General features: G+C 42.0%; 1 protein-coding gene across 2 annotated transcripts in view; it reads right to left on the bottom strand.

Moving 5' to 3' along the window:
* Positions 1 to 15,341, bottom strand: part of GALNT7 (polypeptide N-acetylgalactosaminyltransferase 7) — a 70,843-nt gene extending 55,502 nt beyond the window's left edge. For both annotated transcript variants that reach the window (XM_036382045.2, XM_036382047.2), the window contains exon 1: positions 15,216 to 15,341. In XM_036382045.2, the coding sequence (XP_036237938.1) occupies positions 15,216 to 15,341 (126 nt within the window). The remainder of the gene's footprint in view (positions 1 to 15,215) is intronic.
* Positions 15,342 to 15,349: the final 8 nt, after the last annotated feature.

Below are 15,349 nucleotides of genomic sequence, written 5' to 3'. Positions count from 1 at the left end.
AGCAAAACAAACAAACAATGCAAAAATTCCACCACAATCTGAAAATTTTCACTTTTCAATTCACTTCAATTAAAAAAATAACAGCTTAAAAATAAGGTACTGGGCACCTTTCCATTTTTAATAATTTCAACAGAACATGAACAGCATAAGTCTATGCATTAGCTGTTGCTTCAGACATAGTGTTTTACCTAGATATAGCATATTTTCCTTTTGTTTAGTACAGCACTTCCAGTTCTGTAATTCCTGACAGTATGGCAACTGCAGATTTGTAAGGGATGTCAGATTTATATAAGATGTGGCAAAGGAAAAAAAAAAAACCAAAACACACTTGCCCACTCTTCCTACAGAGTAAAGAGGCTCAAGGCTAACTTTCCCATTTGATTTAAAAAGCAAAGTTTGGAAGGCTTCTGAATGTCAACACTGAGGCATTAGAGGGAAATGTTTATCTTCCCATCACTGCAGATATACAGCAAAACCTGAAGGGGATACTTTCCATCTCTGCTGCAATGAGAATTGTGGAACAGCAGAAATATGAATTACAAAGATGCACCTAGTTCTTGCAGACGATTTATGAAAACTGTATTTTTTAGCTGCTGCAGATGAGCTGCCTTTAAATTTTTGTTTTTACTAATTTGTTTTGGATTTAAAACTGTCTGATAGGTGCTGGATATTTCAGGCTGATGCTATGGAGGGGGATGGCTACATTTTTGCGGTTTACTTCCACACCATGCATTTTTGTCCTGTCTGCATGCCAGTGTGAGCACCTTGACACCCTTTGCAGGCTGAGCTGGATCAAGGACTCCCCACAGACAGCTGCATGAGCACACCAAATATATTTGGCATCCATGAGCAGGGCAAACAGCAGCGCTGAGCTAGCTCAAAACAGGAGTGGGGCAGGGGGGAGGCTGCTGGAAGCAAGGGGTAGCTGAAAACCAGAGTGCCTGGGAGGAGCAAAACACAGAGAACCCTGCTGCCTGCCCAGCTGTCCACAGCCATTGCCTGTGCACAGGTACACAGGGGGCTCGGGGCTGCCTGTCCTCAGAGCCCTCTCAGCACCCCTGAGGGACACCAGGGACAGCAAGTACATGCAGAGTGGCAGCTGCCTGACTTGGGAGGGTTGGTTCTTCTGTACCTTTAAAACAAGACTACACAACTCAACTACAACACCACACTGAGTCCAGAGGAGGGCCAGAGGGATGGAGCATCTCTCCTATGAAGGCAGGCTGAGACACTTGGGGCTGTTCAGCCTTGGGATGGCCTTAGAGCAGCCTTCCAGTACCTGAAGGCACCTACAGGAGACAGGGAGAGGAACTCCTTACGAGGACAAGAGAATGGCTTCAAACTGAGGGAGGGTCAGTTTAAATTAGATGTGGGGAATTAATTCTTTACTGCAAGGGTGAAGAGGCACTGGAACAGGTTGCCCAGAGAAGCTGTGGATGCCCCATCCCTGGGAGAGTTGAAGGCCAGGTTGGATGGGGCTTTGAGCAAACTGGTCCTGTGGAAGGTGTCCCTTCCCATGGCAGATGATTTTTAAAGTCACTTCCAATCCAAACCATTCTATGGCCCTTGTAAACAAAACAAACACCAACAAACCTTCCCCACCAAGTTATTCCCTTTAAACATTCTCCTCTTTTGGAGGAGACCCAATTGCTGTGCTGAGAAAGCAGAGGCAGGAAAGGCAGCACACTTATGTCCCTAATGCATTCACGGTCAGATACTCATGGTGTATTAAGAACATCAGAAAAAAACCCAGCAGAATTGCCCAGCTGAGTGGTTCATTGAGCCACCACACCCAAATCCTGTATCAGAAATAATCCAACTGGAAATAATCCAAGTAGGAGAAGCCCACAACAGCAAAACAGATGGAGTGGTCTGGGTGAGGGGTGCTGCTCCTCTTCCCCAGGAGCCTATGAGCTCTCCCAGGGATTCCTTGGGTATTAATGGTAATGCAGGAACACTGTTATGCTCGACAAAACAAAGTATGTTTCTGTTAAGTATTCTTAGCGATATGAATCTCACTTTCTTCTTTCAAGCCAAGTCTACACACATAGGATTATTTTATCTCTTACTACAGAATTAAGGAGAGCTGCATGTTCTTAAATTCATGGAGGAGAGGAAAGACGTGCATAACCAGCAGTTGCTGGGAGATGGCACTTCTTGCCATCCACTAGGAGAGGGCACTTCTTGCTTTTCAGGAAAGCTCTGTCTCAATAGTTTTCATTAAAATATATCTATAGAACTGGTGGCTTTTCACGGCATGATGATTTGAACACATATTTCTAGGTGTCCAAAATTACCCTTCCCTTAGAAAGTGCGCCCAAATGTCAGGCATAACTCCTTACCATGTACTTTCTCACTCTTGTATCCAATCTTTTATGCCACTGCAGCTAGATAAGAAAGGGTATTTTGAATGTGTCAGCCTAGTGCTGGTATGTCTTCAGTCTGCAGACAAAATAAGTTAAGGAACCAAAACTCTATTTTAAACACATTATGGCAAAGGAACATCATGGAGGTTAACACACACTAGGATAAAATCAGCACCAGTTATGAAACATTTGAGTTGCCAAAATGGGTCTTTTTCATTTAGTTTAAAGTTTCTTTGAATACTATAGACAGTACAGTATGAAAGCATTTAAGGAACATTAAGAAGTGACAGAATTAATAAATACATGTAGGGCAGAAAATGGACTTCCTACAAGAAAGCTGTTGGGGTTTGATGTTAGGCTATGAATAGATCTACTAAATATACACTGCTGAAAAGTTTCCACATGTAAAGCCAAAGTGACTTACAGAATATCAGAAATCTTAACTTCCTCATCAGTAACACTCAGCCTTAAAATAAATGCCCATGCATTTTAGGAAATATATAAAAAATATGATGCTCTGCAATAAAGAAATCTCAGCTTGGGGAATGAAACAAGGAAAAAACCCAAACAATTATTTCTGACATGCAAAAGCATTCTCATCAATGATCATGTTAAGGCATCAGAGTGAAGATTATTTTTTTAAGCTAATGAAATATATTCTTAAAGCTAAAAATGATAATGAATTCTGCTTGCAACATTATGCCTTTGGTACATTATGGTTGCTAAATAAATTATAGATAAAATTCTGTTTCTTAGAAATTAACAGCTGTGAAGCCATTCTTGAAAAATTATGATTGCTAGGATTAGATTGCAAACAGCATTTTGACAAGTTATGAGTACAAAATAAATTCTTGCAAATATCATACGAGATAAAACATGTTCAAAAGCCTGTTCAATCTGCCCCTCCTTTACAGCAATGCTAACTGGCCAAGTCACTTTGGTGCTTAATATTTAAGGTGCGAAGTCTTCTTTACTTGTAGACATGAATTGTAGAGTTTAAAATAAAAACTTAATTTTTGCATAAAACCCTTAGCATGTGACAAACCTGTAGGAAAATATATTGCTTAAACAATTATAAAGTCAAGAGGAGAAGTCTGACCATTATCTTTCTTCCTTACTTCCATGTCACTTAATACCTTACTGCAATGCAGGAAAATTCTTAAGCTGTTGAACAGGGGGTTGTGACAATAAGCTTAATTAACTCCCCAAATTCCCACACAACTCCCAATGATGAAAAAAACCAGAATGAACAGGAAGAAAAGAAACAGAGTAAAATGAGATATTCATCGTTCAGATGAGGATAAGATTGGAATAAGAACATGAAATAATCAAGATATAAGCAAGATCAATGCATCTCACTACACTAACATGGACTTGGGCTGGCTGCAGTCAATCAGTGATCACCATCAAGGCTCCTTGTAAGGATCCAACCATGCCTTTGTCACCTAATGCAAACATGCAGGATTATACCGCATCCTTGTTTCCAGTAAATATAAATGTTAAAAACTGAGCATCAGTGTCTCACACACCTCACTGTGAGTTGAGCAGCCTCTCTGTTCTCAGCTTAAGAGCAAAGTCATAACTGGGTACCTCTGATTACCTGCAGTCCCTGTGTGCATCTCACCACACACATACACGTGAGTCAGCTTTGATTTAGAAATTATGCACCCCTGGGAAATATTACCAAAACAAATGCCTCCCAAAGAGGCACAAGGCATCTCTCAACCACAAGATCTAGGCATATGAGAATCAGAGAAAAGGGGACATAGGACAGATGAAGTGTGCTCAAGGACAACAGATTTCAAAGAATTCTAATTATTTTTAAAGTAGGCCAACCCCCAGGACATATCCATTTCATCCAGAAAAATTAATCCAGCCTGCTCCCTGCCATCCTCTTTTCCCAAGGCCCCTCAGGCATACACAAAGATTAAAAGCTACATGAACTATCCTGGCAGTCTGCTCCCTTTTATCACAACAGCTTGACAACTCCCCTGTCATCACCAGTCTTGGCAGAAGATAATAATGGGAGCAAAACTTGTTAACTCCCTGAGAGGTGACTGATGTGCCTATTCATGCAAAAGGTAAGCCTGCTCTCCAAGACAGAAACTCTGCATCTTGCAGAGATTTCTCCCCCACTGTCTCTCTACACAAAATAATGGTGATGACTTTGACACCTTGCACACCTACTCACTGCTCTGTCAATGAGCACTCAAGGCGCTGATCATCCACTGCCAAAGCTGGGCCAGAGTAACCATTCATCCCAAGTTTGGCACCAAAGTCTTGTCCCAGACCTGATTCCAGTGTCATGGATAGCTGCTCTTGCTGAGGATGGTTTTCAGATGATTTGAAGGATGACATTATGCCTGGAACTGCTCAAAAGCTTCACAGTCTCACTCGCAGGTTAACATTTCTTGGCCTTTCTTAGCCCAAACTTTCCTGTAGTGTTTACATAAGTAAAAAAATAAGCAAGTATTTAAGTAAACACAATGAGGGACAGGAGACTCACCAAGATCACACATATGCATCCAAGAAACTAATTCAAAGTCTTACTTCAGGCACCCAGGGCTGAAATACCTCTGCAGAGAGTACTCGAGTACTCACTACTTTACTAGCTTGGTTAATGTAATGCTGTAAGAGTACCTTACTTGCATTGACTGAAATATCAGAATTTGGAGCTGAAGATCTCCAAAAAGCTATCCAAAAGGAGCAGGAGATTCTTACCACTCACCAACAAGAGCTGAGGCACAGGAAACCCATGAAGCATTGTTCTGCATTTGAGGGCTCTTGGCTAAGAACTCTGTGATTAGAAGTGAGTGATACATTTCCTATGGCTAGAATCTCATATTCCATCAAGAGAAGCAAACAACAAAACCCCATCTACTGCACCTTTCTGTCCCTGCTGTTTACAGAGACACTGTTCTCATGCTGTCACGACTGCAGGTCCTGGCTCTGTACAGGCAGAACAAACTGCATAGAAGGGAGGGAAATAAGGGTGGAAAACATGGAAGAGGCGAGGAATAAACAATATATTTCATAGCTGTGGTTTAAAGCTTCTCATAGACTTTGAAATGTTAGAATAACACTGGGAGATGTAATAGCAGAGGCAGAGCAGGAGAAGCAGTCCAATAAAAGCAATATGTTACAAGCCTTGAAGAGCTGACTTCAAGTCCTCATTTAACTGAGAATGTAGCAAAACTTGTTTCAAGAATAAAGTGTGCAGAGAACAATTAATTTCCTCTGAAGACCCCATTATCTTAATGCCTTCTTTCTTGATCCTCTTTTCTCAATTGGAAAAAAGAACTTTTTTAAAGATGTAGCTTTGTTACTTTTTTAAGGTTTTGCTTCAAAATGTTATTACAGATGAGTCATTTTCTACGGGAAATTTAAAATGGTAAATAATTCTTTGCCATAGATAGAATCCTTAATAAATAACTCAAAAGAAAGACAATGCTTCAAAATCTCAAAACCATAAAGGCAAGAACTGAGAAATAAAATGGGATGCTATGTTTTGGCCCTTTGTTCATTTATTAATGCTTAAAAAGAAAATGCTTTATTGCAGGTTAAAAACAAAGCAAATTTTAATCCCCAAACTGTGGCAAAAATGCTTGAATATGAAAAAGACTATACTTGATTTCATTAAAAACATTGCATTTTTTTCCTACAACACAGTATTTAAAATAATACCTTTCTGCCTTAGTAAAAAGATCAACTCAAGTCAGAACAGTTCTTGCTGAGCCATTTTCATTGCCAATTTCTTAAAAGACAACAAAAATAAGTACGAAACTTTGTGGGCTGAGCACCATCTGCTCATGCTGTAATTTCATTAACAATTATATTTTGAGACTGACACCTGTAAAGCAAGTTTTCCACATGTAAACTGGTATACTGTTTTTACCTTTTACCCTCCTTCAATTCTCTCCTGCTGCTCAGAGGTTCACACATCAGGGCTGACTGCTGCTATTTGCAACTGAACGTTCACCAAGGAAGTCAAAGGAAAATACATTGTAGCCTAGGAAAGGAAGAGCAATACTAAAAAATGTTACTGCATTCAGGGATTAGAATGAGGGATTCAAGAAAACACCGCAAGAGAAAGAGCAGCATGCAATTAGTTTATTAAAAGAGAAAGAAAAAATAAAAGAGCAATTTGTTCCCTTGCAAAGAGGCAGGCTTATGCAGGGAGAAACAGGCTTAATTCCTGATTAATACAATTCCTTTTAAAGCATCATCTCTTAATTACAAAAGTAGTCATTTATGTTTCAGTAATAATGTCTGTATGCAGCCTGGTAAGAAAATTATTTTATTTCCACATGGGAAATCCATGGATTTTCAGAAAATAGGAATTTTGTGCTATAAAATGCATGTGGAAGGAAAGGAGCAACCTATTTCAAAAACAGCTTACACTGTTTTGGGGTTTTTCAAATTTCAGAACTGCTAATTCAAATGATATTCCAATGAATAAGCAAACATTTCAAAATTATTTGATGCCAAGCAAGGGGAACACAACAAGGATGCTTGTTTGAAAAACAAAGGTAGAATACAAGTATCAACTTTCTCCTCCATATCTTTGTACAGCTATTAACAACAAAATACTTTTTCCACAAAAGCACATATCTCCCCCACAAGCTCCTTCACAGAGGAGGAGGCTATAATTATAAACTGATAAATCCTAATTTGCCATAAAGCACAATCTTAAACCACTTAAGTTTAAAGAAACCCACTGAGTTTAATTTTTTCTTCAACAACCTGTATTAAGTGAAAAGCCAGAAAAGCCCCAAATCCAAGCCTAAACAGTAGCACAGGCTGTGAGGACATGCATGCTGCTGGCTGCTAACTACTCCCCTTTGCTGGGGACATCTTCCTTCCTCAACACACCACCTGAGCATTGCACTTAGTACTGGGGGAATCCTCACTCATCAAAACTGTGCCTAACCTAATGCACTGTGAGGCAGAGGTGCACTGCTAAATACAGATTCAAGCAAGATAAATTCCCTTTGATTCACAAAAATATGAAAGAAAACTGATGGAGGAGGTGGCCTTTTGACCAGCATGAGCTCTACTGGAGTTGAAGCTGACCAGAAATGTGGGGGACAATAAAATGATTTCTTTAAAATACATTGTCAAAAGGCAATGCAGAAATGACATCAGCCTGTTACAGGAGGAGCATGGTGACCTCACAGTCAGGGATACTGACAAGGTGGAGATGTTTAATGCTTTCTTTGCCTCTGCCTTCAACACTGATGATGGACTACCCTGGCTGTGAAAATGTTAAACTGCCAGCTGACCCTGAAGATCTGAGGAATCTGCTGCTCCACCTGGATCCATATAAATTTATGGGGCCTGATGGGCTTTATCCAAGAATGTCATCACAAAGCCTCTCTGGGTGTTTTTTGAAAGCTCTCAGGAATCTGTAGATATCCCAGTTGACTGGAAGCTGGTTAACAATGTTCCAATTTTCAAAAAGGCCAAGAAGGAGGACCCTAGAAACATGGGCCTGTCAGTCTCATTTCAGTGACTGGTAAAGTTGTGGAGGTTATTCTGGGAGGTACTGAAGAATGCCTGAAAGACAACACAGTCATTGGTCACTGCAAGCACAACTGCATGAGGGGAGCAAAACCCTGCTTACCAAATCTGATTTCCTTTTATGACAAAGTAACCCAAGCAGTTGATCAAGGGAAGCCAGTCAATGTAATCTTTTAGGATTTTCCTAAAGCTTTTGATACCGTCTCTCTGCATCCATCTGGACAAAACATCCATCAGACAGCTGGAAAAGCACCAGTGGCGACAGGACCTGAGAGAACGGCCTGATGCTGTGTCAGGGGAGGTTTAGGTTGGATATAGGATCTTCACCCAGAGGGTGGTTGGGCACTGGAACAGGCTCCCCAGAGGAGTGCTCACACCACCAAGCCTGACAGTTCAAGAAGAGTTTGGAGAATGCTCTCAGGCACATGGTGTGACTTTCAGGGACCTTGCAGGGCTGGGAGTTGGACCTGATCACCCCTGTGTGCCCCTTCCAACTCAGAATGTTGCTAATTCTAATTTTAAACTAATTGTTGCTAATTTTAAACTAAGTGTCCAGAGCAGACATTTGTTTTCCATACTTACAGAGTAAATCTAGTAATTAAACATAACTGTTGCCAGACTTAAAGTCCTCTCAGATTATATGGCCTAGTTACTGTAAAAAGCATCCTCCCAGCTCCCCCCCCCAAGGTAAAAGTCAAACCTATTAAAGTAACAGCTTATCCTGCCCTATTTCCACTTGGCAGTCTCCTGTAATGCTGATTTAATATCTGACAAAAATAGGACAAAGACGCTGTCATTTTTGATTAGAGAACGTCAGCTCAATACAAGCAATTTTAACTCTGCTGAGCTTGGGTTAGGGAAGGTGAATGCTGCTTGGCCATGTGAGAAAAATCTACATATCTACTTCTGGATAGTGCTGTCCTCCTGATGGCCCAATGAGTTTTTTGCAATAATGAAATTTACTAGCATAGAATTTCTACTATTTCAGCTCAGCCATCCATATTCACTAGCTTTAAAACTGAAGTTAACTATTACCTAGGAGTTTCATTTAAAAGAGGAATTTATTACATGTTATTTTAATGCCCCACTATTTGGCCCCTAAGCAGCACAAATTACCACTTCTATTTTTCTTTTCTCCCAAAAACACAAATTACAGACTACCCAATCGATGGTGCTGATCCCAGTTTCTGTGGTACTCACAGTTTATTCATTAGGAACTGCAACAGATTAATAGTTTTACCTGTGTGATCTCTAAAACAAATACAACTGCTATGTTTTTGTTGCATTATCTTACCTAAGTGTGCAGAGTAACCTTTCATCCTATGCTGAGGATGCTGCCAAATGTTCCCTGGATACCCTAGATCACTCTTCTCCTGCAACGGGATTCTTGAAAAACAAATGCCAGTCTTAGCTTAAGATCTTTGACTTTTCAGCTCAGTTCCATTCTTTTACATTATTCACAAATGGTAACACTTGGGGCTAAAATTGGACAAAAGGAGTATTGTCACATACATAAAAATGGTGCAAAACTGCCCTTTGAAGAGGAGCAGACATATACATAATTAACAGTCTTGAGATAATGAGTTCTTTACCTAACTCAATACAATGGTTTTTGAATGACAAGAGAGTTAAAGAAATTTTAAATATAATTTATATATGTATACTAAATTGTAGGTATCATACAGGCTTTCTTTTTTTCCCCATTTCTACACATTATTTGCTCTGTGGTCATTGATTCTGCAACATAACTGGAAGCACTTGTCAAATTATTTCCCTTTGAATATGATAGGGATTGGGGTTTTTATACTCTCCCAAGGGTGATAGGTATTTATAAGATTTTTCAAAGAAAATTTAGATAAAAGCACATATTAAGAAAAAATATAATTTAATATCTCAAAACATTTTGCCTATTTATGTTGCTAGCAACACAAAAGATTACTGTCAGAAGTGATGGTTACTTTCTACAACAGCAATACTTTGGCTATAGCAAGCTCATTTCCTCACTGTGCACAGTCTTCAAGCCAAACTTGTTGAGCATGGAAAGTTTGCCAAGGTGTTAATTTCTGGTGAATGTCACACAAGAAGTGGTGACTTATTACAGCTCTGATTGTAGAAGGCAGTGTGGCTATATCCAGCCCTGCACCTGAATAGAGCTTTTCAAACCCAGCTGATGAATGATTGTGTTCAGCTTTCAGATAATGCCAGAGTAGCAGAACTGATGCAGTGTCCTTTGTGTTGGTGTCACTCAATTACAGAAAGGCAAACCAGTTTAAAAAGTGACCTATGTATAGATAACCAAACATAATTGGAGAGAGATTATTTTGTCATTTAATCACTTACGTACCACCATGCATCACATTTTTACCAAGTTCAGAAAGCTCACATCCCTTCACTACCGAACACTACTGCCCCTTTTACATCTGATTTTTTATCTTATTTCAATTCCTGCCTTTCCTCCAGTAATGATATCAACTCCAAATTGCTGTGTCTCAATTTCTGTTCTAAGCACACTTACTCCTTAAGGGAAAGTGAACAATTTCCTCTGGGATTTCCACACAAAGAATCTAATTTAAACCACAATAACAATTGAAATTCAGTCTGCAACTTGTCATTAGGATCTCAGTGACAATCAAGCCAAGGTATACAGGATATTAGCAGTCCTTAAAGTGGGGAAGAAGGGGTGTCACCAAAAAGCTCAGAAAATGTCCATTCAGCTTTTATTTCTTCTTATTTTTCTAAAGCTTTTGCCTCCACATCATAAATTCTCCATCTTCTATTGGCCATGTGGGAATTGTAATGTTTAAACTTGGCAGTTGGTGAAGGCCCACAGCCCCAGCTGCAAGATTATCATCTGGTTTCCTGAACTAGAGGGATGTGCTGGAATTGCCACCTGACCAGGGCACTCAGCAAAGCCTCCTGTCCCTATCCAAGGGCAAGCACTCTTCTCTTACTCTGGCAGGGCTGCCATGACATCTGGTAGCAAGGACAGCTAGCTGTCCTGGCAGGGAAATGGAAGTATAGATGTCTAAAGTTGGCAGACTGACCCCACAAGCTCCTGTTAAGCACATCTGGTACTCAAGACATGCACACTTTCAGGGGTGGAAGGAGGAAGGGGACAGTTGTCCAACTACTCATGCACACTTTGAAAAAACCCTTGCAACATGGTCCAGAAAGTCTGAGAACTACTGATAAACAAATAAGACCTAAACAAAATCCCAGTAAATCATGTCACCTACAGACACAAAATTAAATGCCTTCAATATATGGCAAGTTCATGGGTGGCTCAGGTGTTGTGGTTATGGAAAATGCTGAATTTACTGTAATGCTTCAAATCTGAAGCACCAGGTTCCCAGATATAAGGCCAAGCAGCTAGTGCCAAATTTTCAAGAAGTTCTCCTCATTAGACCTGTGAACAGGGCAGACTACAGAATTTGTGGGTTTAGCAGTCTCATCACTACATTTCTGCCTTGTGCAAGGTCATGCACACATTTCCAGCAAATCTTTTATTACCTTACTAACCTCTCTCTGGACCCTAGGAACACACTGGACACGCCTCCTTACTGTCCTTCATATGGACAAATGAATAGGGTCATTTGTAATTGGTCAGATCTGGAGAGATAACGTTGACCTTTATTGGTCAGATCTGGAGAGATAAAGTTGACAGTACATCGACTCCTTTAAATAAGCTTTCAACTTTTCAGTAACAAATCTTTCTTTACTGTTTCAGCCCATTGGTTCTGCCTGCTGTACTACCTACTCCTTGACAACAGCAGCAGCTTTAAGGCTGTACCTCTGAGGCTGATCATTAGCAACACATCTCGCTGGAGAACAACAAATACTGTAGCTGGGATCCCTACAGCAATCTTGTTACCATGAATGGCCTCAGTGGTGTGATTGGAACATGGTGTGACTCCTGAGGTGTCCTGCACAGGGCCAGGAGCTGGAACTGATGATCCTGATGGGTCCCCTCCAACTCAGCATATTCTGTGATTCTGTGATTCTCAGTCATTTCCTGCTGGCTCCAGAACTGTGACCTCTTGATCCAGAAGACCAGAAAGTATCAGAAAGCATCCAAAAGACACAACATAGTAATCAAATCAATGATTCTACCTAATTTTTCCTCACAGCCTTGCAATCCCTACTATCAGATAGCAGGTATCCTTACTTACACAAAAGCAGGTATCCTCACTTACACAAGCTCTTAAGACTCTGAAAACAGACCTTCATATATTTTCATTGTTTCGATTTGATTTAGATTGGAAACTGAAAGTTCTTAAGGATCAGTTCGTTTGTCTTTAGATACTTCTGATAATGCAAATGAATACTTAATCTCTCACTCCAAATCCCACAAGAACTTTTTTCTCAAATGGATTCTTGGAGGAAGTTCTAAGTGAGGTTACCCAGATTACAGTTCTGTCCTCCCAGCTTCTGCATAAGCATCAGTGAGAGTCTTCTATTGGAAAGAAAGGCACTATCTCCAGCTATGTGTAATACTGTTAATACCACTTGGTTGACATTTCCTTCCTACTTCTCCACTTTCAGTTTTGTTTTGAAAACTCTCTGCACATTTATCATTTTTACTTTCTGAAAGACCTCTGAAATCTTTTAAATAAGTAAAAAAAAAAACAACACAATATTTGAAAGGATATTTTTTTAAAGGTTCATATTTATAACACTGAAAGATTTTCTGTATTGCCTATTGTCTGCTGCTGTGGGCAGGAAAACGTTGAAGGTTATAAACAGAAAAAAGAACAACACAGCAAATCTTTTCATCTTTGCATCTTCAATGCTTTGTTGTTATTAAAAAGTGCCCAGGGTTACACTGCAGAGAGGAAAAGGATACTGCCTGAAGTTAGCTTAAAAAGCTAAATTCTATTTTAAGCTGGTACTGTCTGACAAGGAATTTCATATTTGTTGGTTAGAGCTTTTAGCGCAAGAAAAGGGAGGAGGGTGTTGTACGGGAAGAAGATTTATCTGTCATCTTCAGCTTAACAAACTTTTGGGAAACTGACAACAAAGCAAACACACACATTTCTACAACTGAACAAAGAGTACACCACTGCATTTCTGAGAAGCAGCTAAGATTAAACTCCTACTTCCCTTATGCTGAAGCTGTACCAAGGCACACACTGCTCCCAGGTGCTGCAGGGAGCACACTCCAAGATATCAGCTGCTCCTAACACGATGCAGGGTATGCAGGTCCTAACCTCTGGACATATTCCTGGGCTCTGACAGCTTCCCACTAATATGCCAGAGCACTACTAGTAGGAAACAGTCATTACTGTTTAATTCATAACCCTTACCTGAGCAGCTTCTGAGGTGGAAAGCACTCCAACCCAAAACATGAACTCAGTAATAACAATAATGTTCCACAGAAAATGATGAAGCAGCATGTGTTACTTTCATATATATCACAAAGGCAAGTAAACAGCTCATCTAGCTAATTAATCAGATATTCTATTTAGAGTTCATCTTTGACAGTGTTTACTTAATATAATTGTATTTGTTCTCAACAAAGACTGAATTATTTCCTGAGATGGCTGTCACAGACATTTCCTCCTCAGGTCAAGACCAGGTAATCAAGACAGAATGCTGCTTTACCAGGAGCAGGACTGTAAAAACTCTTGCAATTCCTTTACTGGTACACAAACCAGCTAAAAAAGACTTCTTAATTAGACCTCGCATGTGAATGGAAGTGAATACAAGGGTTCAGCTCAGAAGTCCCAGAGCAAAAGCCTTTAGGCTCATGAGAAAGGCAGCATGATGCATTACAGCACCCGAGTAAGTTGACACAGCACAAGCACACCGGGGCTACAATACCTCAGTGGTCACCCCAGAATAAGCACCTGAGGATGGTCACTACACAGCAATGTAAGCACAATTTTCTTCCCCCGAGATTGTCCCTTTGAATGTCTGTTCACAGTCCTTTCCTGAGCTGGAAAAGCAATTTGACCGGTTTTGATGCAAAATGTCTACTGCCTGATATTTTCTTCAGAGGTAAGCAAATAAATTCCTGAAGATTTTTCCACACACAGAAAATCCCACATTATGTCTAAAAGAAGAGATTACAGAAACTTCACCACTTAATGAACTGCTTATCTTCAAAAAAACGCTATGGCCTATTATCTCAGCAGTAACTGCCAAGATACAGCAAACTGTAACAGCTTCAGAAGACAGAGCATCTCCTGAAGGAGTCCAAAGTCATTTCCAGTTTTCAAAAACAAGTTATGTGAATTCACTTGCAGTACACAATTATCCAAAGCAGCCCACTGAGAGGTCCAAGACCATTAGTGAACATATAATAAAAGATCCCTTTTTAAGATAATCACTAGAAAATTTTATGACTTTACCAAGATTATTTTAATCTTGGCTAATCTTACTTCAAGCAGATCTCCTTAAGTCCAGTTATGTTCCTGAGCTCTAAAACATCTGGTGAAAACGGAAGAATTACTTTGACTCCTTCTAAGACCCTGGTGTCAAAGGGTCAGATTATTTTCACCTGACTTATACAAGGCCACGGCAAGACTCATACTGCAGATTTGTCTGTCTGACCTCCTGAAGCATTTCTGGAAGTTAGCTGAAGCGCTGCCCTCCTCGCATATCACCTGCGCTCCCACCATTTCGGCATGGGAGATCTGCACCACCAGCTGGGTAAATCCAGCGCCTTTTGGCTTTCCGTGCGCAGCTCTTAATTTACCTGATCGGCTGCTTCTGCTTGGCCAAACCTGCCCTTTGGTTAGCAAAGCGTCGGGAAGCCGATCCGCGGCAGCCAGGTGAGTTGGCGAGGGAACACCTGCAGCCTTTGTTGAAGCTCTGGGGGACCTTTGCGGGACTCTCACCCAGAGGACACCGACGCGGTTATTCAGGGATGGAAAACCCCCAAAGGGAAGACGATCCCACGCGTTTCGGGTGCCCAGGGCACCGGCGGCGAGGAGGTCCCGGGGACGGACGGGCCCCGGCGGGACGCTGCCCGCACCGCCGCGCCGGGGGCGGGGGGGCTGCGGCGGCTCCGAGCCGGGCGGGCCGGCGCGGACCGGACCTCGGCCGGGCTCGGCCGCCCGGGGCCCCTCGGAGCACGGCGCCCCCGGGCCCCGCCGCGGGCAGCCCCAGGGCGCGCCGCCGCCCGGGCAGGGACGCCGGCTCCGGGGGCCGGATGGGGCCGGCCCCGCCGCTCCGCACTCCCCTCTCGGGCCTGCAAGGCTCCGCAGGCCGCAGCCCGGGCAGCCGCCCCCCGCCCGCCCGCAGCCGCCGCCGGTCACATCCCGGGCGGCGGCCCCGCCACCCGCTCCGGCGCGCCCGCCCCAGCGCCCGCCGCGGCCGCGCACTCACCCGCGTCCGTCCCGGGAGATCCGGCTCCTCGGCGCGGGGCGACAGCGAGGACCAGAGCAGCAGCAGCCCCAAGAAGCTGCCCGCCAGCAGCACGGCGCGCAGCAGGAAGCCCAGCTTCAGCCGCATCCTCCCGC

The sequence above is a fragment of the Molothrus ater genome, chromosome 4 (genome assembly GCF_012460135.2).
Source record: "Molothrus ater isolate BHLD 08-10-18 breed brown headed cowbird chromosome 4, BPBGC_Mater_1.1, whole genome shotgun sequence".
Lineage (NCBI taxonomy): Eukaryota > Metazoa > Chordata > Aves > Passeriformes > Icteridae > Molothrus > Molothrus ater.
Note: the sequence above shows the minus strand (reverse complement) of the source record. Positions and strands in the feature narration are given on the sequence as shown.